Raw genomic sequence first — 27,414 nt, forward strand, 5'->3', positions numbered from 1 at the left:
TGGTCCCAGGAAAAATGCACAAAGTTGTGTGCCCTTGTGAAGATGGCATCCGTGACCTGATGGATGCATTTGTGGGTGGAGGCTTGAGAGATCCCAGAGATCACCTGTGGAGCCCTGAAAGGAGCCACTGGCATAGAAATTGAGCGCCGTGGTCACTTTCACAGGCACAGGTATTGGATGCCCTTTATGTCCCTGGGGCACCAAATCCTGCAGTAGGTGGGAGATGTGACCGACCAGTTCCCTGGACATGCGCAGTCTTTGGCGGCACTGGTTCTCGGCCATCTGCAGGAATGAAAGTCAGTGTCCACAGACCCTGGGTATCGCTAGGCGCCAGCTTGGGTGGCTTGAGCAGGAGCCCCAGCTGCCCCTTCTTCCTGAGAGTGCTGCTCCTGCCTCTGTGCAGCCAGAAGCCTCAGTTGCTCCCTCCTCCATCGTCTTCGCACTCTGTAGGCCATCAGGCATACAGCTAGTTCACCAGGCTCCATGATTCTGATGTACTCCTCCTGCAGGATGAAAGAGAGAGAGACACGTGGTTAGCATGGGTGTACTAAGAACCTGTCCCGGTTAAGTGTGACAGCTCCTTAATGCTTCCCGGAGAGTGCTGGCCACTACTTGGACGGCCAGAGATTAGTGCACTGTATGGCTGCCCTGTTAGCTTGAATCATGGGGTGGCTGGTCCAAACTGGGATGAAGACACTGCAAGGGGCTGTGAGCGCCTCCAGCGGTGACTGCTCCATGGTAAGCTTTAGCGAGAAGATGTACAACGTGTGCAGTCATCCAACTGCTCTGCAGTCCACTAAGTGCTCATGAATTTGCAGTCTGTCCCGGCTGGGGTGGGTGGGGGGCTAACTCTGGAAAACTTGATGGCACTTTGATGCCTCTGTGTTGCTTGAATAGGCAGATCAGCTAGAAGCCCAACCACAATCATATCAATGTGGCTGTACCTTGACTGTCTCAGTTGCAGAGAAATGGTCATTTTATACAGGTTTCCCTAATGTGTGGTCAGTTCCCTCGCCCACCCTACCCCCCACTCCAAATACTTGTGCGCTACATTCAACAGCAGTGTTGCCATTGTCCCCCCCACCAAAACCCAGCTGCCTCAGAGGAAGGGCTGCCCTTAACCACCAACGCCCCCAATGCCAACAGTCGTCTCAATGGCAATGCTGCTCCCCCTCACCAGTCACCTCCAAGGCAGGTGAAGAGGGTACTCCCTCCAATCCAGCAACTACCACATAAGCCAGTTGAAGAGGAGAAATTACAATCCCAGAGTCCTGAGTCTTTCTGGCCGAAACTTTCGGATCCACCCTATTAGACCTCCATTATAGGCTGACATGAACAACTGGAGAGTATCTTTCAAAAAGAAAATACTCACCAGATCATTGTTCCGCTTTCACAGAAATCCGGGCGAATCCTGCTGACTACGCCAATTGAAGAGGGTACTCCCTCCAATCCAGCAACACCACGTAGGCCAGTTGAAGAGGGGAAATTACAATCCCCAATCACATAGTGACCACAGAGACTCAGGCTTCCTTTAACCGGTTTTATTCAAGCATATTCAAGGGAGCCGCAATCATTCCTAAGAATGAAGACCCAGCTCCCAGATTGATTCCATTTCATTACTTTTGTACTTTTTCTTTTCATAATACATTTGAGTATATTTGAATATATCCAATCAGTAACTGACACACAGGTACCATATTAAAACTATCCTATTGAGCACATAAACATGTGATTTTGCTAACCAATTATTCTAAAGGATGTATACATAACTATATTATCCAATCAAGATTAAAACACATATGCAAAGACCTTGGTTCTCAAAACTCAAGACTGCTTGTGTTTCATCAAAGCCCCCTCTTTGTCCATTGCATGTCTTCCCATATCTGAACTAAAACCATCTGCTCCTTCCCTATGTGAGAGGGGAGCACACGTAATCTATTTTATGCCCACCTTGTGTCTTCAGCCTGACTCTTAAGACTGTGCAACGTTCATCTGGTAATCGTCAACTCTTAATATGCTCAGCAGCCATGTCTGCCTGGATATTTAAAGTGTTCTTCAGTAAATTCTTAGTGTTCTCATTTAGCATTTTTAATTTTCCCCTAACACAGGGCTGCACCTGCCCTCCACTCCCCTTCACAAGTCACCTCAGAGGCAGGGTTGCACCTGCCTCCGCTTCCCCCTCACTAGTCACCTCCAAGGCAAGGTGGCACTTAACCCTAATCCCCTCCCCCACCCCGGTGCCCCTGAAGCCTACAAAGCAACTGGTGGCCCTAGCGGGCTCTGCAGAACGTAGCTGTGCACTCACCTCCAGTTCACTCAAAGTGCAGGCCACCAAGTGCACATCGCCTCTGTGCTGTCGTGCAAAACGTCGGTGTGCTTTCCTGCCAATGTGGACAGATGATCCAGCAAGGGTGCAAGAGTCTGGCAGGGTGGCCTGATAATGAAATGCCTGATGTACTACAATGAGGTTCCTGATGACCAATGGCAGGAAACGCGGCCTGCCTTCCTGAACTCAATCACATCATATTGTCTGCTCACATCACCTATCACGCACGCCACCAGTGGACCTGGCAAATTCTGCCCTTTGTTTCCATTTCTGGGGATGAGCTACTGACCCATATCCACCGTTAGCTCACTGACTCCCACAACTACCTTCATTCAGATTTCTCCCACTCCACTTCCTGTAAAGACACCATTCCAGTTTCGTCACTGCCACCTTCCAGGCCAATGCTCCTGCTATATTTTCCTTTTTGTGTCAAGTGAGGACTCCCTCTCTCCAATCCTTGTTAATAGGGCCCTTGACTGTGTCTGTTCCATTCCTGCATTTCTGTTCTCACCCCTTCCCCCTTCCCTCCCAGAACCACAATATGGTTGCTCCTGACCTCATCATTCACCCCACCAGCTTCCACATTCTATGGATTATCCTCTGCCATTTTGGCCACCTCTTGCATGATGCTACCATCAAGCACATCTTCCCTTTCTCTATTAGCATTCTGAAGAGACAGTTCCATCCATGATACCTTGGTCTACTTTTCAATCACAACACTTCTTCTTATGCAAGTGCAGGAGATGCTACATCTGCTTTTTTTACCTCTTCCCACTGTTCAAGGCTTGAAACACTCCTTCCAGGCAAAATAGCAATTTACCTGTACTTCTTTCACAGAATCACAGTGCAGAAGAGGCCCTTCAGCCCAACGAGTCTGCACCTGACACGTGAGAAATACCTACCTACCTACCTAACCCCATTTACCAGCACTTGGCCCATAGCCTTGAATGTTATGATGTGCCAAGTGCTCATCCAGGTACTTTTTAAAGGATGTGAGGCAACCCGCCTCCACCACCCTCCCAGGCAGTGCATTCCAGACTGTCACCACCCTCTGGGTCAAAAGGTTTTTCCTCACATCCCCCTTAAACCTCCTGCCCCTCACCTTGAACTTATGTCCCCTCATGAATGACCCTTCAAATAAGGGGAACAGCTGCTCCCTATCCACCCTGTCCATGTCCCTCATAATCTTGTACACCTCGATCAGGTCCCCCCTCAGTCTTCTCTGCTCCAATGAAAACAACCCAAGTCTATCCAACCTCCCTTCATAACTTAAATGTTTCATCCCAGGCAACATGCTGATGAATCTCCTCTGGACCCCCTCCAGTGCAATCACATCCTTCCTATAATGTGGCGACCAGAACTGCACACAGTACTCCAGCTGTGGCCTCACCAAGGTCCTATACAACTCCAACATGACCTCCCTACTTTTGTAATCTATGCCTCGATTGATAATGGCAAGTTTCCCATATGCCTTTTTCACCACCCCACTAACATGCCCCTCCGCCTTCAGAGATCTATGGACACACATGCCAAGGTCCCTTTCTTCCTCAGAACTTCCTAGTGCCATGCTGTTCTTTGAATACTTCCTTGTCAAATTACTCCTTCAAAAGTGTATCACCTCACACTTTTCAGGGTTAAATTCCACCTGCCACTTATCTGCCCATTTGACCATCCTGTCTATATCTTCCTGTAGCCCAAGACACTCAACCTCACTGTTAACCACCCGGCCAATCTTTGTGTCATCCACAGACTTACTAATCCTACCCCCCACATAGTCATTGATGTAGTTTATATAAATGACAAATAATAGGGGACCCAGCACAGATCCCTGTGGTACGCCACTGGACACTGGCTTCCAGTCACTAAAGCAGCCTTCTGTCATCAACCCCTGCCTCCAACTAAGCCAATTTTGAATCCACCTTATCAAATTACCATGTGCCTTTGCTTTCTTTATAAGTCTCCCATGTGGGATCTTGTCAAAGGCTTTGCTGAAATGCTTATAAACTACATCAACTGTACTACCCTCATCTACACACCTGGTCACCTCCTCAAAAAATTCAATCAAATTTGTTGGGCATGACCTCCCTCTGACAAAGCCATGCTGACTATCCCTCATCAGACCTTGCCTCTCCAAATGGAGATAGATACTCTCCTTCAGGAATTTCTCCAATAGTTTCCCTACCACTGATGTGAGACTCACTGGCCTGTAGTTCCCTGGCTTATTTCTACAACCTTTCTTAAATAGCAGAACCACATTAGCTGTTCTCCAGTCCTCTGGCACCTCCCCCGTGGCCAGAGAGGAATCAAAAATTTGGGTCAGAGCCCCTGCGATCTCCTCCCTTGCCTCCCTCAGCAGTCTGGGACTCAAATCATCCAGACCTGGAGATTTGTCCACTTTTAAGCCTGCCAACACCTCCAATACCTTGTCACTCCCTATATCAATTTGCTCAAGAACCTCATAGTCTCTTTCCCCGAGTTCAATACCTTCATCCTCAGTCTCTTGGGTGTAGATGGATGTGAAGTACTGGTTCAATACTCTAGCGATGTCCTCTGGCACCACCCATAGATTGCCCCCTTGGTCCCTTATGGGCCCTACTCTTTCCCTGGTTATCTTCCCATTGATATACTTATAGAATATCTTGGGATTTTCCCTACTTTTACCCATCAGAGCTTTCTCATATCCCCTCTTTGCTCTCCTAATTGCTTTCTTAAGCTTCACCCTGCACTATCTGTACTTCACTAACGCTGATTTGCTTCCCTTGTACCTGCTAAAAGCCTTTCTTTTCCTTCTCATCGTAGCCTGAATATCTCTGGTATTCCATGATTCTCAGGGCTTGTTACTCCTTCATATCACCCTAGAGGGAACATGTCGAGCCTGTACCTTCCCTATTTCCTTTTTGAACAATTTCAATTTAACATAGTGTATTCACTGTTCACGATGCAGTCTCCTCTACATTGGGAAATGTAGATTGAGTGACCACTTAATGGAAGCCTCTGTTCAATCTGCAAGCATAACCCCGAACTTCTGCTTGCCGGCTCGTTTTAATTCTTTGCTCTGCTCCCTGTCTGACCTTGGCCTCCTACACTGTTCCAATAAAGCTCAACATTAGCTCAATGAACAGTACCTCATCTTTCAATTAGGCACTTTACATTGCCAACAATGCAGCATCCCCTCAATACTGCAACATATTGCCATTATGTGCTTGCCCTGCAGTGAGGCTTGAACCCATTGATTTTCATACTTAGAATCGAGAGTGCTGCCACTCAGCCAAGACTGGCATTAACTTTCATTTTAATATTTACTGTAGACCAAGCCTAAATCTTTATCAAATAAACATTAAAACTAATGCTTTGCTATCATTTCTGTGCTCAATAAAATGTATTTCCTCAAAGAGAAATGTCTCAGCATGCAGTAACGTACATAAAACATTTAGAGCCACCTTGAATACCTGAAACAGAAACTCAGGTTCTAAGTTATCTCATATTTCTCATTCAAACGTTCAGATTTTCGAAAACTTAAAAAAAACACACACACTACAGAGAATAGCCAATCAGGAGAAATAATCACAAATTTATTTTGTTTTAATATATCAATCATTTACCATTATGGCAAGAACTCTGTACACTGTGTCCCATGATAAACAGCAGCTTTGCAGAATAACAGAAGTTAAGCATCATTTCAATTGTGGTGGAAAAACCAATCACCGCTCTTCAGAATTGGGCATGGAAGACAGACTTGATCTTTAATACTACTTTAACACCATTTGTGGTATTAAAATTTCAAGATTACATATATAGATTTCAATACACTTATGTTACTACAGCCAATCACCAAAAAAAAAATCAAGATATTTCTATTTTTCATAGATCTTATTGGCAGATTAATATGGCCCATAAATATACATGCTTATTTAAACACAATTTCTGAATCCATGTAATGGGTAGACTTTATTGCCATCTATTTAACAGTAACAGCAGCTAACTGTATTATTTTTTGGGTGACTAACAAACACACAATATAAATAAATGAATTCTGCCAGGAACTGACCACAGAAAGAGAGTCTGATGGCTGCCACAATCACTGAAAACACTAAACGAGATTCCATGCACTATTCAGCACTGCAGTATAAGTATACAACAGCGAAGAAACAAGCATTTTAAAGGAAGGAATCATCCCTCCAAAAAGAAAAAGGACATATCTGGTAACTTGAATCTTTTACAAGAACATCTCACAAATATACAGAAGCAGAAGCAAAAATCATCCAGTTCACCAAGTATCAATAATCAATTTATCACGGATGACAAAAGCATCAATCCCCGTGTCCATAAGAGAAAAATAACAAGTTAAAAATGATTTGAGTTTGTTTGATCAGCTGCCTAGGCAAGGAAATTCTTATATAAATGATGCATGTACATCACAGAGATCCACTATATTCGGTGTTTAAATTCCAAAGTCTTGTGTTTCTTTGTTAAATTGGATACTATGAATCGCTACTAGCAAGCAGATTAACATAGTTCACAAAATTCTAAGCTCTATTCCCACCAAAGCAATAAGCATTGACTCAAATCACAATCTTCACATCACTATAATGAAAGCAAGCTTGATTTTCTGAAATGTATTGCACCCAAACTGAATAAAGTATCAACTTAAAATTAATTCTAGATGACACATATGAAATACAACAAATAAAAGACTAGTAGTAGCACTAGCACATCAAAATTTATTTTTGTTTTAAAAAGATATTTTCCCATATGTTTCAGCGGGAAAAAGAAAAGAATGAAAAAGGCTGTTCAGCTACTGTAGTAGTTGTTGCTTTCTAGGCTGATACAGCCAGCCCTGACTGGATAATTCCAGCTTGTAAAACAAGTTTTGGAACTGCATGGAACAGTGCCCTGCCACCTTAAGGACATCCTCCTCTATATATATATTACAAAAGTATTTCTATACTCAGAAAATGAAAATGGGCCACTTACAATGTTTTCTTATACAGATTAAGGGGGGTACAGTAGCTTTTAAAATATTTGTAATCCAGAAAAAATACAATTTTATTTAAACGTTTACAATAATAACAAGTTAAGAAACCTGGCATAAATGAAGGGTTAATAAGTACTTTCAACATTTTTCCTTCCTTTGGTTTCGATCTTCTTGTAACATTTCTTCCCATGATGTGTAAACAAAAAATTACGGATGGAATAAACAGTAAAGGACATGTCACAAGTGCACCGTCAGAGCTTCATGCATTCAGAAACATGCTTTAAAATAGACTGGAAGTGCGTAGGATGTGATTGTGATCTTCCAGTCCACAATGAGTGCTGAGAATCCAGCAGTGGCACCAGCTCTTTTAACTAAAACAAAGAACAGAGATGAAATTCAAGTTCTACTCCACAACACAGCCAAGAATTGGGCTAAACAAAATTATACAAATCCTAAACATAAAAAAATCCTCTTGTCGCAATTCGATCATGATCGCCATCAGGGGACATACAGCTCAAGTGTTTTTTCTGACAATACATGAAACTCCCGCTGTACTCTTGTGCTCCCTCACAGTGGATACTTTTAAATAGGCCATTAAGGTTTGGGTTTGGCAGGCAGCTCTCTTCCTTTCATTGCTATTTCTCTTCCCCATAAATATTAGAGTCAAGTGTTTTCTCTCCATCCCAGATTGTTGAAAAGCCAATATACTTGGCTTTTATCTTCTTTTAATGGAAAAGACTTTTGATCGGTTTATTATAGAGTTAAGTAAATATTTTTTCAAATTATAAGTAAAAAGAAATTGCAGTTGTATATTTTTCAAATGCCTTTCATGTCCTCAGGACATCCAAAAGTATTTCAGAGCCAATTAATTACTTTCAAAGTGCAATCACTGCTGCAGCATGGGGAAACAACAGCCAATATGTGCACAGCAAGATCCCACAAACAGCAATGAGATAAATGACTGGTTATCAGTGATGTTGGTTGAAGGATAACCCTTTACCAAGACATCAAAGGAGAACTACCCAGCCCTTCTTTAAATAGTGCCAAAGGATGGCTTAGATCCACCTAAGGGCAGAAAGGGACTTGGCGTAATGTCTTTTCTTGATGACTGCAAGTCTGATAATACAGCACTCTCTGAAGTGTGAAAAATGCATCAATGTTGTAATAAAGCCAAAAATGGGAAAAGCTTAAACATTAATGTGTCCTACTTCAAAGATTAAAGGGTTAGAGCAGAGATCCTCTTTAGAAGATAAAACCAGGTGGTATTGTGTGTGATTGTCCCTGAAAAAAGCCAAGCTGAGGACATCATATGGATGGACTATTAAGCATTTCTGTTTCAGCTGCAACATGGATCAGTAACATATCACAGAGCATCCTTCCCCGCCTCCCACATCCTGCACCATTTTGCTCAGGTATTACATCGATTCTCAAACAGAAAATAATTAAATTACATTTGATTTTATGTATTGATTCTGAAATAGCATTATAAATTTTCAAATACATGCTGTGCTTCAATTCATTATAAATCTTCACGATGAAACAGAAGGCCTAACTTCATAAAACTTTTAAGCCACGCTATAAAGGAGACACAATATAAGACTAACTCTCTAAAATGAAAATCAATTTTTCTAGACTGTCCACAGTTTCATTAATTATCATTTAACTTACGATTCACTTGTGTTATAATGATGCAATATGAGTCTTATTTTATTAAAAAAAGAAATGTGTATTTCTGTAAAAAGAGAATTTCTTATTTTATTGCTAGTTGTTAATCTTGCAAATTCTTTGTGTATGTTACCAATATAGAAATTCACCTTACTTGACAGATACAGATGGGGCTCCCGAGCGGTGGAAGTGAACATTTTGCCACTTCCCATCACGGCGATGCCAGACTCTGGTTTCCTCGGTCTGCATAGTTTTTGGCAGGCTACTGCCATCGATATATTGTGTGAGGCGGATGTATGCTATGCAGGCTGCATCATCACCAATCAGATGGACGTGAGGGTTCAATATAATGGTGTGAATTGGCTTGTGGTTCTTAGACAAAGCTAGAAAAATAAATGTACATTTATTTAATAATGAAACCACACCAAAACTGAATGCCTTACAAAACTAGAAATAATGCCCGCATTATGTACCATTTTCAAAGTAAAATCTGTGGAAGTCCATTCCTTCAACCAAGTTACCCAGTGCTTCAGGTTCAAATGCAGTGAGGCCTGGGTCACAAATCTTTCTGTAAAAAGATTAAATATGAATATTGTTCAAAATTAACATCACATTCACCTTTTGAATTATGCACTAGCTTCTAGTGATTTTTGTAATGGACACCCAAATCCAGCTCCTAGTTTTTCACCATTCAGAAAATATTCCATCACTGCCTTTTGAGTATTGGTTTGTGTTACTGGTTTAATCCACATTCATGCCAAGTTTATTCATGTTATTGTTGCTAATGCCAAGGGATGCCATTTCCCATGCGGTGTGGTCACAAATGTCTACCATTTCACACATGTGCTATTGGTCTCAAAAAGTAAGCAGTCCCTGTAAAGATAAAAGTTGTATCGATGGAAATTAGGATACAATGGCATTATGAACCAGTATGTTGTTTTTAAATTAGATGCCTCGCAAATTAAATTATTACAAAATGTGGTGTACTGGAGAAGCTTGAAGGGTTAAAACAATTGTGTATAAACTTAGTAGTTTTGCCCTGCTAAAATAATTTTCAAAGTAAAATATGTGGAAGTCCATTCCTTCAACCAAGTTACCCAGTGCTTCTGGGAACACTGCTTGGAACAGTGTACAAAGATTTTTGAATTAGATTATTTAAAGAAAAACACCTTTACTTAAAGTCACATTAAGCCTTAGTTGGTGACCAAGTGGAGCTTGCTATTTGGAGACAACAGAATTTCAATCTATTACACAAGGCATCAAGGTGTCCAGATCTAAATGACTTGGTGTGTGTGACACTAAACCTGGTTTCTATTAACCCAGTCAATACACTGAGAACAGAATATGGGCCCAGATCTTCCACTGAATGTCAATGCTGCGCATACTGTCTCTGCCCTTGAAGATTTCTGCGACTTGACCCTTTTCCGATTTTTTTATCCGGTTGAAGCATTGCTGGGTCATTGCAGATCATCCACAGGGAAGATCATCGAGCGCAAGAAAAGACTAGTAAAGACAGGGCATGCCTCATTTCACAACAGTACCTGCCATATTCAGGTAACTTTTTTTTAAAGGTTTCAAATTTGTCAGTGAATGGGCGAGTGGCTAGGTGGGTGGATGGAGGTGGAGAGTGGGCGGGTAGGCAAGTGGGTTGGGTCAGAGGATAGTTGAGTGGTGTTGGTTGTTTGGGGCAGTAATCAGGTGGGGGCAATTGTCGGATCGGAGGGGCTAGTCGGGTAGTGGTGGGCATGGTCGGGTTTGGGGGTCGCTGTCGGGTCTGTGGGGGTGCTAGTTGGATTGGTGGGGACCTAGATGGTTCGGGGATAGCATGGTCCGGGGGAGGAGCGTAGTCAGGTCAGGGAGGGGAATGGGTCAGAGGGGGCGTGATTGGGTCAGGTGGTGGGTTTAATTGGTTCGGGTGAGGGGGTTGTCAGGTTGGAGGGGTGGTTGTTGTGTCAGAGGCTGGGTTGTCCGGTCAGGGGGTGGTGGGGGGGGAGAGTTGATGCAATCAGATCGGGGGGAGGGAGGAATTGTTGGGTCAGGGGGAGGGGCTGTCGTGGGTCAGACAGGGGATTGTTGGGTCATAGGCAGGTTTGTCATTGAGTCGGAGTGGGTGTTGGGGTGTAATCAGGTCTGGGGGATGCTTAGTCAGGTTGGTAGTCTTCAGGTTGGGGTTGTCTCAGATAAGTCGGGTTGGGGGGGTGTTGTCAGGTCGGGGGAATATGTGTGGAGGGGGTTTGTCGGGTCAGATATGGTGCTTAGTCCAGTTACATTGACTAATCACTGAGTTAGACAAGATATAAACCAGTGTAACACTTCCAGGATAAGTATGTAGGCAAGTCATGCATAACTGGCCCAAGTCTCTGACATTGAACTCAGTATCGCTTACATTTGTGGAGGTTCCCAGCAGCAGGAATGTCAGCAATTTCAGCGCATGTGTGCACCACGGACCTCCTAATTTACATCCAAATCTCTGACAATCTGGATACCGGAATACTTGGACCATATGTGTACACATGCAAGTGAATGGTTATGGATGTATATATAATTAGAAAAATAGCTCAATAAAGATTTAACAGGCATAAAGTTGCTCTTTTTGAATGTTTCAGAATTTTTCCCCATTATATAAAATACAGTTCTATTTGAAAACAATTCATCTCAATCTGTCAATACCACAGATCTACTCGTGATATGTGTTAGGTTTTCCAATTTTTTTTACCTTAGAATCAATGCTGCCAAGTTTGTTTCTGAATCCAGAATGTAATCTGAATGTAACAGCCTGGTATATTTTGGTGTGCCAGTATAATAACATAAGAAAGAGGAGCAGGAGTAGGCCATTTGGCCCCCCAAACCTATGTCACCTTTCAATAAGATCAAGGCTGATCTGATTGTGGTTTTAACTCCAATTTCCTGTTTGTCCTTCATTGTCTTTTACTCCCTTGTAGAAAGGAGAGAAAAACTCCTCTTCATCTCTGTCCTAAATAGAAGACCCCTTAATTTGAAACTGTGCCAGCAGTTTGTCAAGCCCCCTCAAAATCTTAAACATTTGAATAAGATCACCTCTCATTCTTTTAAACTCCAATGGGTACAGTCCCAAGCTGCTCAACCTTTCCTCATAAGACAATACCTTCATCCCAGGAATCAACTTAATGAACCTCCTCTGAACTACCTCCAATGCAAGTATATCCCTCCTAAAGTAAGGAGACCAAAAGTGCTCCAGATGCAGTCTCATCAATGCCCTGTACAACTGTAGCAAGCCTCCCTTACTTTTATACTCCACCTCCCTTGCAATAAAGGCTAACACTCCAGTTACCTTCTTAATTACCTGCTGTACCTGCATGCTAAATTGCAGTGTTCTGCCCCTTGTCACATGATGCAGGTTTGCATTATGATCAATGTGTAAGGGATGTCAAGAACAATCAAAATGAAGGACTGGTCATCAAGAGCTATTATCAGGTATCCCCTGGTGTGGACTTGATGGAACTAGATTATTAGGCTATTAATTTGACTGAACAAAGCGTGCAACAAAGGAGGTGTGGGGAGAAGCAATACAAGTTTAAAAATTCAGATAGGATATATAAGGTGGGTTAACAAAATCAGACTCTCTCATCACTAGCAGGAACTTCACAGGTCAGCCACTCAAGAGTGCCAGAAAGATAACAGAAAACTGGACAGTTAAAAAAGGCCAGTCACCTTCTCTGAACCCATTTGCGTCCCTGCCATGTTCCTAACTTTACCTACTCTTTTCAGCAAACAAATGGGATATCCACAGCAAGAAAACAGGCTCCTTTTAAAAACAAAGAATAGGCAGATTGGAGCCTGATGATGCATTAAAACATAACTGCATTTTTAGAGATCTGAACAGGGGAACAGTGATGGCTTTCCAGTGAGCTGTGGCCAGGAACCAGATTGTGGGCCAGAGAGGGCCATTAAGTAAGTTTGAAAAATATTACTGAAGTTTCCTTGTGGTCTAAGCCTTCAGGTCTCCCAAGAAAGCCTTGGGCCTCCTTTGCCCCAGGCAACCAACCAGACCTGCACCCCCTCACCAACCCTGAGTCCACAATCACCTCCAGAATTCCTGCACCACTCCAATGACTGCCAGGGGCTGTTCTCGTGGGTCTCTAGCTATAAGCGCTTGCCATTGAATGCCCTGCCCACTGACTAGAATGTTAGGAAAATGTATTCAAATGAGCACTGGCTTCTGCCCCCTGCGCTCTCTAGGATCACTATCTGCTTCAGGAATTTCAATTCATTTTTCTGGTCCCTGTTTTAAAATTGGGGTAATAGAGATGTACAATGGGAAATAATGGGGAAACGATGGCGTAGTGGTATTGTCTCTGGACTGGTATTCCAGAGACCCAGGGTAATGCCCTGGGGACCTGGGTTTGAATCCCACCACAGCAGATGGTGACATTTGAATTCAATAAAAAAACTGGAATTAAAAGTCTGATGATGACCACAAAATCATTGCCAATTGTTGTAAAAACCCACCTGGTTCATTAATGTCTTTTAGTGAAGGAAATCTGCCATCCTTACCTGGTCTGGCCTACATGTGGCTCCAGACCCACAGCAATGTGGTTGACTCTTAACTGCCCTCTGGACTGTGCTGGCCTAGCTAGTGACACCCGCATCCCAGGGACGAATAAAAAAAAATGAAGACCAATTTTTAACAAGATGACCAATAGTATTCAAAGCACTTGTTAAATGTAAACATCCTGCTGTGAAAAAAATGTTCACCCACACTGTGGGTTGCTGATAAATTCAATCAGAACTGAATCTTGATAAGTCAGTTATTTCTTTGCAATTTCTGGATCAAATTGAACATAAATGATAATTTTTTGAACATGAGTTATTGAAGGAATGTGACAGAAAAATGTGCAAAGCCTGGCAATCAAATTATTATTATATCCAATCTGGTCGATTAGACTCTTTGTGGGGAATGCGAACTCAAAAGATCACCTTGAGTAACATATGAATGAACATCAATGCTATGTAACATTCAGACCATACATGACCTGACCAGTTCCAAATGGAATAAGTTGACTTAGTATGGACAAAGGAAACAAATGAATGCTTACGTGTAGGCTTCAAAATCTCCATTGTTAATGGCTTCAATCAGTTGCTCTGTCACTTTAATAATTTCTTGTTTGCGTGCTAAGAATAAACAGGTAAATGCTATTTAAAAAAGTAATAAAGATTGTGAGAAAAGCACAGAATTTTTTTCCAGTCAGATCATTAAATCACAAGCCAAATATTTCCTCTTTCCTCCCCAATCCTGTCTCTTCTCTTCAATACTCTTATTAACCTGGCAGTTTCTCCCCAAATTTTTGATTTTAAAAGCCAGGAATTGAATAAATGACAATCCAAGGAATATAGTATATGTTTTAATAGTGCTCTTTTTTTAAACAGGTGCTCATTATTCATGCATAAGTGTTTGTAGAAGGAACTGAACCAGAAATGCTAAGTATCATCTTTGTTATGACATTTGCACAATATACGATGTGCTACAAAACAATTAATACATGTGCTCATCAACAAAAAACTAAGCTCATAAAACACTTTTCCATGGCTACAGTACCCCTTTCAAAAAGTGCATTGTCAAAATACACCGAAGAACATTAACAAAATTTGCAATATATATATATGTATATTTTAGAGCCTTAAATTTATATAAATCAGTTATTGAATATTACTGCTGCCATCTTCATTTGTAGTTTCTTCCAATCAGTCTTAATGGATAATTTCCTACCTGTTATCGTGCTCATCACTTCCTCAATAATTCTCAAAAATGCAACTAAATCCTTTTGTCTCAAGTCAAGTACATTCAGGAACAAAATTGCTTCATACACGAATAATAAGCTCAAAGTCCAGCAATATGCAACATGTCTTTTTGTTCAAGCCACATTCGTATTAGGATTGCTGTACAAATACATAGTCACATCTAACTGCACAGCAACAGGAAACCTCCTCAAACTCATGGTGACATTTGTGCAAACGTACAAATCTAAGAATGGTTATTAGCAACCTGTCACTGGGCCACTCACAAAATCAAATAATAACTTACTGCACTCAGCCACTCCTGTTAATGCAAAGTACTGTAATTTGTTAGTGAAATGTCCTATAATAATGGCCATAGTATATGGAAATATATCTATATTTTACATTCATGTGGTAATTGTTGCAACAAGTCTGGTATCAGTGGATGTCCAATTACGGGCAATGGGGTTCTCAGAGGGTTCAAACCTCTTTATAAATTACTCTATAAGTCAAGTTCAAACTTACTAATACCAAATTCTCCTAAGGCTTATCTACCATAGATACAGGAAAAGGGTGACACCTTTAAAAATCTCTTAAAAGATCAGATATTAAGTAGTTTATGTCATTACAAACAAAGAATTGGAGTTAATGGGTAATTTTTGGGGTGGCAAATTGGAACAAGTGGGGTGTCACAGCAATCAGCTGAGGCCTCAATTATTCCCAATCTATATTAATGCCTTGCATGAAAGGGGAGTGTATTGTGCAGTTATACAGAACACTAGTAAGGCCTAATTAGCAGTATTGTGTTAGGCTTAGGAAAGGTTTACTGGCCTTTGATAATGCCAAGAATGATACCTTGGATGAAAGGACTGCATTGTAATAAGAGACAAGGAAAACTTAAGTTACATTTCTGGAAGATGAGTTTAACTGGTGATCTGATTAACGGGATTAAAATAATTAGAGGTCCAGAGGACAGTAAACACAGTATATCTCTTCCTTCTATAAATTTTCCTGAGGAGGCAATGAAAAATTACACTTGGATTGTACGTCTGCATTTTCATCACTCAGCTTCAAAACATTAAACCAAAAGTCTGATGAAGCATTAATGTATGGCTAACACGATTATACAAAAGCCACCATCACAGAAATAAATGTAAACAAAGAGACCGGAAGCAAAACTGACACCTAGGGCATGGCTGTTACGATGGCCAAAGCAATGTCAATGATTTGTGAAATAATACTGGTCTTTAATGTTGTCAAATGCCCCAAATTAGTCATCTTGAGGACCACTTGGGACTGTTGATTTCTTAACTTACACTGAATAAAGGAAGGTGTGGTCTGTGAGGGCTCTGACTCACACGACTGACTCTCTGAGTGTACATTTTGATTATTATTTGCATTTTCTGAACACTGAGTCACTGAATTGATGGAAAGAAACACAACATATGAGCAAATAAAAGTGAAAAGGTAGAGTGTGACCAGAATCTTCAGGATACAATGACAGCAAGAGTTACTGCTGGGACATAACGAGGACGGAGACCAGCAAGATGATGAAGTAGAGAAGGAGGTAGAAAGTGATGAACGAATGGAATACAACCTCCCTGTGTTACACTCCTTTATGCAGGCTGTACTTGGACATGCAAAGATTGAGAAGGAGAAAAAGGCCAAAAAATGAAATTACAAAACAAAGCAAAAATCATAAAATCAATTATTTTAAAAATGCTAACATTGCTTTCAAAGCAATAATTGAAAGATTTCATAAGTTGTATTTCCTGTTCAGTTGCCAGTGCAGAGTGAGTGCTCTTCTGTCCAACTCCTCCATACAAAGAAAGACTTGCACTTATGGAGTGCCTTCTACTAGTTTAAGACATTCCAAAGAACTTTACAGCCAATTAAGCATTTTTGATGTCAGGTCACTTTTGTAATTTAGGGAATGCTGCAAATAACCTGGACACAGCAAGATCCTATAAACAGCAATATGATAATGATCTGCTTTTTTTGGTGATGGTCAATGGATAAACATCGGCTAGGATACTGTGGAAAGCTCTCTTGCTCTTCTTCATAAATAGTGTCATAAATAGAGGGCGGGCGGGGTCTCACTTTAACATTCTATCTGAAAGACCTTACCTCTGCCAGTGTAGCACTCCCTCAGTGCTGTACTGAAGTGTCAGCCTAGATTATGTGCTCAAATCTCTGAGGTATATTTGAACCCACAGCTTTTGCTCAGAGGTGAGAGTGCAACCACTGAACCATGGCTGACGAGAAAATTTACTCTGGTGGTTAGTGACTATAGAGAGCAAAACATTTATGCATCTACAGAAATATGCCTGTTCACCCATTACTGCATAACTAAAGATTGTACTAATTTTCAAGACATTTAAGTGACAGAATCAGTACTTGCTATAAAAATAGCCACCTCCGAGCTCTTTTTCTGAGACCACAGGAGATGCTAATTTTGGACTAGAACATAGATATCATTTCCCACAGGAATGTTTGAATTACAGCAAACCTAGCAAGTCAGTAAAGTCACCCAATTAATAGCACTGCAAGGATGTCCTTTCATCAGTACACTGGCAGTAAAGGTTGAATTCAAATAATAAAGATTGAATGACAACTCCCTGAAGCTGAATAAATGCATTATTAAAGACAGTATACTAACTGTTTCATTAAAGTGTTTGTCCAGTTATAAAAAAAGTAATGTGGCTGACAGTTACCTGCATTATTTAAGGTGTTTCATAAAACTGAAAAGATCTATTGTTTGGCATTCAATTTTTTTGAAATAATTTAATTTTCACGATTATGTGAAACTATAAAATAAAAGTTTCTGTCAATCAAGTTTCAAGAGTTCCACATAAATTTATAAAAGAGAATAAGCATGGTGCCTGATTCAAGGTCTCTAAAAGTGCCGTGGCGAGGAAATTTATAAGATAAGCCCCTTCCCACTTATAAGGAAAATACCAAGATTGCTTGATTATATCTCCAGAGGGTCCAACTCCAATGAGGAAGTCACAAATTAGAATCTACATCACATTAGTACCACCCCAAAGTGCCATCCATCCATTTTAAATGTAATTCATTTTTAAGAAAATTGTTTTAATTTTAAACCACTTTTTTCTTTGCTGAAAGCAGGTTGATCTCTTGGGGCAGCATTTCCCGTCGGTGAGCAGGGAGGCAGGGCCTACTCGCCGACCCGTAAAATGACGCGCGGTGACGCTGGGCGGCATCCCGACATTGCCGCACGTCATTTAGATTTTCAGTTCAGTGGGCGCGCAGCTGAGTCAGCTGCGCACCCGCCAAACTGCCAAAGGCCTATTAAGGCCATTTAAAACCTACTTAAAACAATTAAATGAGCTGCCCATCCTGGCTGAAGGTTGGCGGGCAAGCAAAGAGGCCAGGTGGCCTTCGCACTTTTCATGAAATCTCATCCACTGGCGGGATGAGGTTTCAAGAAATGTTTTAAAATTCAGTAAAAATTATTTTGAATCCCCCCCTGCCCGCACAGGAGGCGCTCAGCGCTTCCGGGCACACGTCACAATGTGTGGGCCTTAATTGGCCCGCCTACATAAAATGGCGATGCGAGCCCGATCGGGGGCGCTGATTGGGTTTGAGCCTGTCCCCGCACAAGGGGAAAATGCTGCCCTTGGGTTTTTAGTTGCGTTTCTAGGGCATCGTTACAGTTGAACAGCTGAGCCATGAAGTATTTTGGCAGAAAATGATAGAAAATTAATCAGCAAGTTGGATAATTTTACAGAAGATAAGTTATAGCTGTTACCCTTAATCATTTATGGTCGCAATTATGCAACCATTTCAGCATGGTTATTTGAACCTGAAAACCACAAGTTGAGAAAGTGACTAAAGTCTGATGTTAACAGGGTCACATGTGGACAAAAGCTAAGTTTATAAAAAATTCCTGAAAAACTCAAAAATATATGTTGATGCCCAGAGCTGGGAGTATCTGCTAAGGAACATGGCAAAGAAAGTGGAAATTTAATGCAAAGGGGGAAGGAGGTGATAAGTAATTTAAAACAATTTATATATTAACTATTTAAATTAACAGTAAGTAATATGATCTAAAGGGATAAACTAAATAGAGGGTACCAACATTAAAGGGAACCGAATATGCTTAAATAAAAATCTGGCATAGATAAATAATTAAATGATCAACAGGGGTAAGGCTATACAAAACAAAGAACATACATCAGCAAATAGGCTATTCAGCATCATGTTGGGATAGTTAGGACCCATTTCCTGCAATTCCTTTGCCATGTGGGAACTCCAGGACACTATGAGGGAGAGAAATGCCACTACAAAGGCTAATGTCAAGTTCCTGGGTTGCTACCTGTATGACCTTTGTGACATTCTTCAATGGTATAAATGGAAACTACTGTCCGAGTCATAGAGGTAGTGGCCAGCAGCACTTTCTGCTCCTGGGGAATCAATACAAGTCTGCTTAGCACTGCCAGAAGTGGCACAATGTGACCAAATTACTTCCATGTTCCAGAAAACCGCGGATGCTAGAAAGGCTTCCGAATTCTTAAACCTGAGCTCAAGCTCAGGGTTTGAGTAGTGGCTCTAGTCACTTCTAGGCCTACGGAAGGTTGTGAATTTCCTGGAGTGCACATTCCAGAAGGCAACCATCCGGCAACTACAGGGTTCACGATAGAGATGGGTGGCCATCCAGTGGGAAGAGGCAGGACGTGCAAACGTCGTCTGGAGCGTGACACTCAAACTTGCTTTTCTTGCTTATTATCCGTGAAAATTAAGACACCTTAGGAGAGTGCAGTCTAGAGCACAACCACTGCGCTGTAGGGAAAATGATTGCATAGAAGGGTGCAAAGTGTAGAAAAGCAGGGTGCAAGGGTTTTCAATACTCAGAGGGATAGACAAGTGCTTCTGTAAACCCCAGCTGTGTCCGGAATGGTGTGTTTACTTCCTGGTGCCAAGATCAAGTAGGTCACTGACAGAATGCAGAATTATTTGAGGTGGGGAGGTGTGAAGGGGAACAACCAGAAATTTTGATCGATGTTGGAACCATACCAAGGAAGGAAAAGATTTGAAGGGTTGTAATCACAGAGTTCCAGGAGTTTAGGAGGAAATTATAAAGCCTGACCTCCATTTTAAAAAAAATCTTTATGTGATGTGAGCATTTCTGGCGGGGGCAGCATTTGTCGCCCATCCCTAATTGCCCTTGAGTTGGTAGTGGTGAGCTGCCTTCTTGAGCCTCTGCAGTCCATCTGATATAGGTGCACCCACAGTGCTGTTAGGAAGGGAACTCCAGTTTTTGATGCAATGACACTGAAGGAATGGTGATGTAGTTCTAAGTCAGCTTGGAAGGCAACTTGCAGGTGGTGAGTATTTGCATGTGTCCTTGTCCTTCTACGTGGTAGAGATTGTGGGCTTGGAAGGTGCTATCATAGCAGCCTTGGTGAGCTGCTGCAGTACATCTTGTATGTGGTACACATTGTTGCCACTGTGCACCAGTGATAGAGGGAGTGAATGTTTAAGGTGGTGGATGGGGTGCTGAATAAGTGGGCTGCTTTGCCCTGTTAGGTGTTGAGCTTCTTCAGTGTTTTTAGAGTTGCACTCATCCAGGTAAGTGAGGAATATTCCATCACATTCCTGACTTGTGCCCTGTAGATGTTGGACAGGCTATGGGGGGGCGGGGGGGGGGGGTGCGCCAGGAGGTGAGTCATTCACCACAGAACCCCTGGGACAAAATCCTCACACCCCCACATCGGGGGGGGGGTGGTTAAGAGGACGCGGGTGGACAAGTGCGGGGGGTGGGGGGGGATTAAGGCCCACTCAGCGTGATGTCAACCAGGGAGTGCTGTGCGGGCAGGGGGGGTTCCTGCAGTTGGGAGTGTGGTCTTTCACACGCACCGCACGGATCTCCCTGAGGCAAAGTGCTGCTTCAGGGAGATCGGCTCTAATTGAAAACTTTAAATAAAGGTGATAAAAAAATTTCCCTGCCATGTCCCCTCAAGTGACACTGTCACTTGAGTTTGGACATGTCCATAACTTTTATTGAAACATTTCATAAAAATTTAAATACCCTCATGAAACCTCATCCCACCTGTGGATGAGGTTTCAATCTTTTTCCAAAGCCTTAAGGTTGGACGGGCAGGTCCATTAATCATCTTAATTCATTTTTTAATGGCCTTAATAGGCTGTGACATTTCAGCGGGTGCACAGCCAATTCGGCTGCGGGCCTGCCGAACTGCAAATCTAAATGACGCGGGGTGACGTCGGGACACACGCTTGACATATCCCCACGTAATTTTATGCATTGGCGAGCAGGCCCCGCCCCCGCTTGCCAACTGGAAGATTCTGCCCAAGTCTCTGACATGCTGTTGTGGCCACATTATTTGGATGACCAAGGTGGTGGCCAAAGTTGGTAATTACTCTCAGTGCTGTGTGTTAGAGTGTATTGGAAGAGTAGGGCATTCATGGCTGGAAAAATGGTGCAGGAGGGCAGATTTCAGATTCTAAGGCATTGGAGCCAGTTCAGGGGCAGAAGGGACCAGTTTTAGGTGGAGTGGTTGCACCTTAACAGAGTTGGGATCAATGTCCTCACAGGAAGGTTAATTAGTGCTGTGGAGGAGGGTTTTATTAATCCAGCAAGGGAAAAGGCATCAGGATGAAACCTTACAGCAGATAAACAAAGTGCACAGAGGACTGGGAGAGGTAAATAATGCTAGAGTCAAGAATAACTCACAAATAAGTAGAGATCAGAAAGGGGCAAATGTGAGGTAGTCCAAATTTGGTTTGGAGTGTGTATGCTTAATTGCATAGTGTGGTAAATAAGGTTAGTGAGCTGCAGGAACAACATAGGGCTATTATACATTAGCAATAAGAGAGGTCAGGCTCAAAAAAAGAGTAGGATTGTAAACGTGGGCTTTCCCGCCCGCGATCGGCTCCGCACTGCGATTTCAGGTGGACGGGCCAATTAAGGCGCACGGAAGAGCGCTTCAATCTCCCTGAGGCACGGAGCTGCCTCAGGGAGATTGAAGTGCTTTTAAAAAAAAGAGACATTAAAAACTTAATGAAACACGTCCCCTCATGTGATTGTGTCACATGAGATGGGACATGTTTTTAATTTCAAAATAATGTTTTTATTTAATTTGTATTAGCTTTAGGAAACCTCATCCTACTTGTGGATGAGGTTTCTTAAAAAATGTAAAGTCCGCTTAGCCTTTTCGCCTGCCCATCAATCATAAGGTTGGACGGGCAGCGTAAATTTCAATTTAATGAGCTCGTTAATGGCCTTAATAGGCCTTTCAATTATTGGCGGGCACACAGCTGATTCCGGTGTGTGCCAGCTGAATGAAGTATCGTGTAAGTGCGCGATGATGTCGGGATGCACACCCAACATCATTGTGCCTCGTATTATATTTGTGCATGTTGGGCACGCGCCCACACGCCGAAGGTAAAATTCCGGCTGTAATATCCCTGGCTACAGGTTTTCAGGGAAGATACGGAAAGTGAAAAAGGAGGGATGGGGTACCTTGTGGCAGCATTGATCAAATAAGCTATTACAGCACTGAAGAGGGATGATGTAGTCAGGGGACAAAGACAGTATCTATTTGGTTACAATTAAGGAAAAATAGAGGAACTATTACAGTACTGAGTGTACACTATAGGCCACCAAATAGTGATAATGAGATTGGGGACCAAATTTATAAGTAAATTACTTAAAGACATGAAAACTAGAGTAGTGATAATCAGGGGGTTCAATTATCCTCATATAGGCTGGGATAACAGAAGCATAAACAGCAAAGGGGAGGAATTTGTGAAATGCGTACAAGAGAACTTTGTTGATCAAGGTTTTTCCAGTCCAACAAGAAAGGAACCAGTGCTTCACCTAGTTCTGGGGAATGAAGTGGGTCAAGTGGAGCATGTTTCAATGCAAGAGCATTTCACAGAACTGTTACAGCGCAGAAGGGGGCCATTCGGCCCATCATGTCTGCACTAGCTCTCCAAAAGTGCATTATGACCTCGTGAAAAAGTTTTTTCTCACGTTACATTTGCTTCTTTTGCAAATCACTTTAAATCTGTGCACTCTCGTTTTTGATCTTTCTCTGAGCGGGAACAGTGTCTCCCTACCTACTGTATCCAGACCCCTCATGATTTTGAACAGATCTATTAAATCTCCTCTTAGTTGTCTCCTTGCCAAGGAGAACAGTCCCAACCTCTCCAATCTAACTTCATAACTGAAGTTTCTCATCCCTGGAGCCATTCTTGTAATCCTCTTCTGCACTCTCTCCAATGCGTTCATATCCTTTCTATAGTGTGATGCTCAAACTTAAAGAATATTCCAGCTGAGGTCTAATGGGTGTCTTATAAAAGCTCAGCATCGTATCTTGCTCTTGCACTGTATGCCCCTATTATTAAGCCCAGGATACGGTGTGCTTTATTAACTGCTCTTCCGCCCTGTCCTGGCACCTTCAATGATCTATGCACGGTGCTCTGGATTTGTTTGCCCCATCTCTCCCTTTTGAGGGAATATATCTTGACTATGCTTGAACCATTTCTTCTTTGAAGGTAGCTCATTGTTCAGTTACAGTTTTTCCCGCCAACCTTTGGTTCCAGTCTATTTAGCCCAGCTCCGTTCTTGCTCCTTTGAAGTTGGCTCTTTCCCAGTTAAGTATTCTTACTCTGGATTTCCCATTGTCCTTTTCTGCCATCATCCTAAACCTTACGATACAATGATCACTGTCTCCTAAATGTTCCCCCACTGATGCCTGGTCTATTTGGCACACCTCATTTCCAAGAACCAGGTCCAACAGTGAATTCTTTCTTGTTGGACTGGACACATGCTACTGTAAAAAAATTCTCCTGAACACAATCTCAGAACGCTTGCCCCTCTCCGCCCTTTACATAGACTGTCCCAGCCTACATTCAGGTAATTAAAATCCCTCATTATAACTACTCTATAAAGTTTGCAACTCCCTGTAATTTCCCTGCAGATTTGTTGCTCTACATCCTTCCAACTGTTGGCGGTCTATAGGCTACACCAAGCAATGTAATTCTACCCTTTTTGTTCCTTAGTTCTAGCCAAATTGATTCTGTCCTTGAACCCTCTGGGGCATCCTTTTTCTCCAGCATTGCAATGCTCTCCTTAATCAATACCGCCACCCCTTCTCCTTTTCTTCCTTTCCTACCTTTTCTGAACACCTTGCACCTGGGAATATTTAACACCCAGCCCTGCCCTTCCTTGGGCCAGGTCTCTGTTATTGTCACAACATCATATTTCCACAAGGCAACCTGTGCCTGTAACCACCCACCCCCCTCACCCCCCAGGTCTTATTTACTGTACTCAGTGCATTCACAAACATGCCCAGTGGCCCTGATTTAGACTTTACGAGCAGAATTTTATGTCCTGCGGGCGGGCACGCACCCGACCCAATGGGGTGATGTCGGGTAAGCACCTTGACGACGTCCTGCACTTGCGCAATATTTCACTCGGGGGCGTGTGCAAGTCGGAAGCGCGGCCACCGGCAATTATGCGGGCAATTAAGCCCATTAATGGCGCAATTGTCCGTGACTTTTTGTGGCCCATCCAGCCTTATGGTTGGTGGACGGATGAATTGGTCAGGTGGCCTTTACATTTTTCATCAAACCTCATCCAAGGGTGGGATGAAATTTCCATTAGGAAATAAAATAAAAATAAAAATCTGGAGGACAGCATTTTTATGAGGTATGCTTTCAGGTGATTGTTCATGATGCATTGACTATCATTTGCAAATTTTTACAGCTTTATTTCATTATTTGCAAGTCAGCAGTTCCCTGAGGCAGCTGTCTGCCTTCAGGGCGCTCTCTCGCAGCGCTCACCTGTGCCCGTGGTGACATCACGGCTCCTCTCTTCCCGGCCCCACCCCGGCAGTGCTGAGCTTTCCAGCGCGCGTTTCACGCTGGCTGACCGTTAATTGGCCAGCCAGTGTAAAATCGTGGTTGAGGGCCGAACGCAGTTGGGGCTCCGCTTCCTGGCCATTCCCGGGCTTGCCAATCATGCGTGCCTGACGCCGAAAAATTCAGGCCCATGACTTTCTCCCTCACTCTGACTCCACCTATTAATTTACTATTCTCTATACTAGTGTTATCTGTCTCTCCCAGTATTTTGTCCACCCTGGTATTTCTCTCCAAGATTCTCTTGTGCTTCCCACACCCCTGCTGAGTTAGTTTAAAGCCCTCCCAACAGCACTAGCAAAACGCTCACAAGGAATTCAGTCCTGGATCTGTTCAGGTGCAACCTATCTGGCTTGAACAGGTGCCAAATCCCCCAGAGCCAGCCCCAGAAATCTAAAGCCCTCCCTCCTGCACCATCTTTCCAGTCACGCATTCACCTGCCTTCTCTTTATTCATTTTACAGGATGTGGGCGTCGCTAGCTAGGCCAGCATTTATTGCCCTCCCTATTTGCCCTTGAGGAGGTGATGGTGAACTACCTTCTTGAATCACTGCAGTCCTGTGGTCTAGGTACTCCCACAGTGCCGTTACTGTACAGCAGAGTTCTTTCTGTACTCACTTGCACATGGCACTGGGTGTAATCAGGTGATGACTGCATTTGAGGTCTTGCTTGGTAATTTTCAACCTAGCTCCCTAAATTCTGATTGCAGGACCACATCCTCCTTCCTACCTAAGTAATTGGTACCAATGTGGACCACGACCTCTGGCTATTCGTCCTCCTTCAGAAGAATGTCCTGCAGCTGCTCGGTGACAGCCTTGATCCTGGCACCAGGAAGGCAACAACCATCCTGGAATCACATCTACGGCCACAGAAATGCCTGTCTGTTCACCTAATTAATGAATCCCCTATCACTATTACTCTTCCTTTCCTCCAGTACAGCCGAGCCGCTCATGGTTCCACAAGCTTGGCTCTGGCTGCACTCCTCTGAGGAACCTGCGCCCTCACCAGCTTCCAAAACGGAAAGCTGATTTATCAGCGGGACCCCAGGGGGCTCCTGCACTACCTACCTAGTTCTCTTGGACTGCCTGGCTTTCACACATTTCCCTTCTGCCTCCAGGCTCCTAAGCTGCAGTGTGACCACCTCTCTGCACATGCTATCCACATAGCTCTCAGCATCGTGGATGTGCCACAGTGACTTCAGCCGCTGCTCGAGCTCTGAAACCTGGAGCTCAAGGTTTTGCAGCTGGCAGCACTTCCTATACATGTGGTTGTCTAGGACACTGGCAGCGTCCATGACTTCCCACATATTACATGCCACACATTCCACTCCACTGAGCTGCTCTGTCATGTCTTAACTTTATTTTACTTTGGTTTACTTATATTACTTCATTATACTGGCCTTGACTTTCCCTTATTCCTGGTGTTCCTCACTTAAATCCAATTATAGCTACATCTTAAAAAATAATGTGCTTTTACAGCAATTTAAAGACAGTTCCTAACAGTTCTTACCTTTGGAAAGTGTAATCACAGTATCAGGCTTACACAGTTATGGAAAAGGATAAGGATCAATCAAACATCAACTAGGGGAAGGTTAACTTTAGTGAGTTGAAAAAAGATCTGGATCAGGTGGATTAGAATTGAAATCTGGCAAGTAAAATAGCAATTTAACAATGGGAGGCCTTCAAAGAGGAGATGGGATGATTTGAGGTGCGATTGGCAGGTCTGGGATCGGCTGGGGAATGGACCGCCACCTGTGATTGGCCCCCAACTGTGATTTCACGCTGGCTGGCCAATTGACGGCCAGCCAGCGTGAAGCGCATGCTGAGAAGCTCAGCCCTGCCAGGATGGGAGTGGGAGGAGGGTGGGCGCTGATGTAAGCACGGGCACGGGCAGGCGCTGACAGAAAGCTCCCTGAAGGAGGCGAGCTCCCTCAGGGAGCTGAAGACCTGAGAAGCATTCAATAAAGTTTTTAAAATCAGGAAAAAAAAATGTCCAAGTATCACAAATAGCCACATTATAAAAATGCTGTCCATTGATTTTTATTTTTTTTTCATTTAATAACAGAAACCTCATCCCGTCCTTGGATAAGGTTTCATGAGAAATGCAAAGTCCGCCTGGCCGATTTGCCCATCTGCCAACCGTAAGGTTGGATGGGCAACGTAAAATTAAAGACAATTGTGCCTTTAATGATCTTAACTGGCCTCTTAATTGTCGGCAGGCGCACTTCCGACTTTTGTGCACGCCCGCCAGCTGAAACATTGCACGGGGTGACGTTGGGATGCTTGCCCGACCTCATCTCGCACAACTTCATGCCTAATTGGGTCAGGCATGCATCCACCTGCCAAGCTAAAAATTCTTCCCCAGGAGTCAGACTAATGTAGTTAAAGCTAACACACTGCATTCAGATGTAAAATGTACTATATGAAGGCTAGGTTGTCACTAAAGAGAACTGACCTATGACAAAGCTAAGGAATTACAAATGAGAATTCAGAATTACAAATGAGATTGCAGATGGCTGACTCAGACTAGCAAATGATTGCGGCTGATCGAGAGATACGGGATCATGTTTTTCAGGAAAGCATTTTAAAGGTGTACATATGACAAAAGGATTAAATAAGGATCAGGTGTTGAAAGTTTAAATCAATATAAAAATGCAAGGAGCATTAAGAGTTGGAGATGACATGATAGCTTCTTCTTCAGTCCATGTGATCCCTTTCTTCTAGAATTCAAAAATCCAAGGTGTATGAAATTATTGAAGCTGAAAGAACTTGGTCATGTATAGAATATAG

At 42.8% G+C, this 27,414-nt stretch overlaps 1 protein-coding gene across 7 annotated transcripts in view; it reads right to left on the reverse strand.

Annotated features, from left to right (window-relative positions):
• Nucleotides 1–5,877: 5,877 nt before the first annotated feature.
• The window catches only part of LOC121289434 (calcium/calmodulin-dependent protein kinase type II subunit delta), a 346,749-nt gene continuing 325,212 nt past the window's right edge, over nt 5,878–27,414 (reverse strand). For all 7 annotated transcript variants that reach the window (XM_041209007.1, XM_041209180.1, XM_041209331.1 and 4 more), the window contains 4 exons: nt 14,042–14,117; nt 9,440–9,534; nt 9,121–9,349; nt 5,878–7,672 (listed from right to left, as the gene is read on the reverse strand). In XM_041209007.1, the coding sequence (XP_041064941.1) occupies nt 7,669–7,672; nt 9,121–9,349; nt 9,440–9,534; nt 14,042–14,117 (404 nt within the window). In that variant the 3' untranslated portion in view covers nt 5,878–7,668. The remainder of the gene's footprint in view (nt 7,673–9,120; nt 9,350–9,439; nt 9,535–14,041; nt 14,118–27,414) is intronic.

This window comes from Carcharodon carcharias, chromosome 1, assembly GCF_017639515.1.
Source record: "Carcharodon carcharias isolate sCarCar2 chromosome 1, sCarCar2.pri, whole genome shotgun sequence".
Lineage (NCBI taxonomy): Eukaryota > Metazoa > Chordata > Chondrichthyes > Lamniformes > Lamnidae > Carcharodon > Carcharodon carcharias.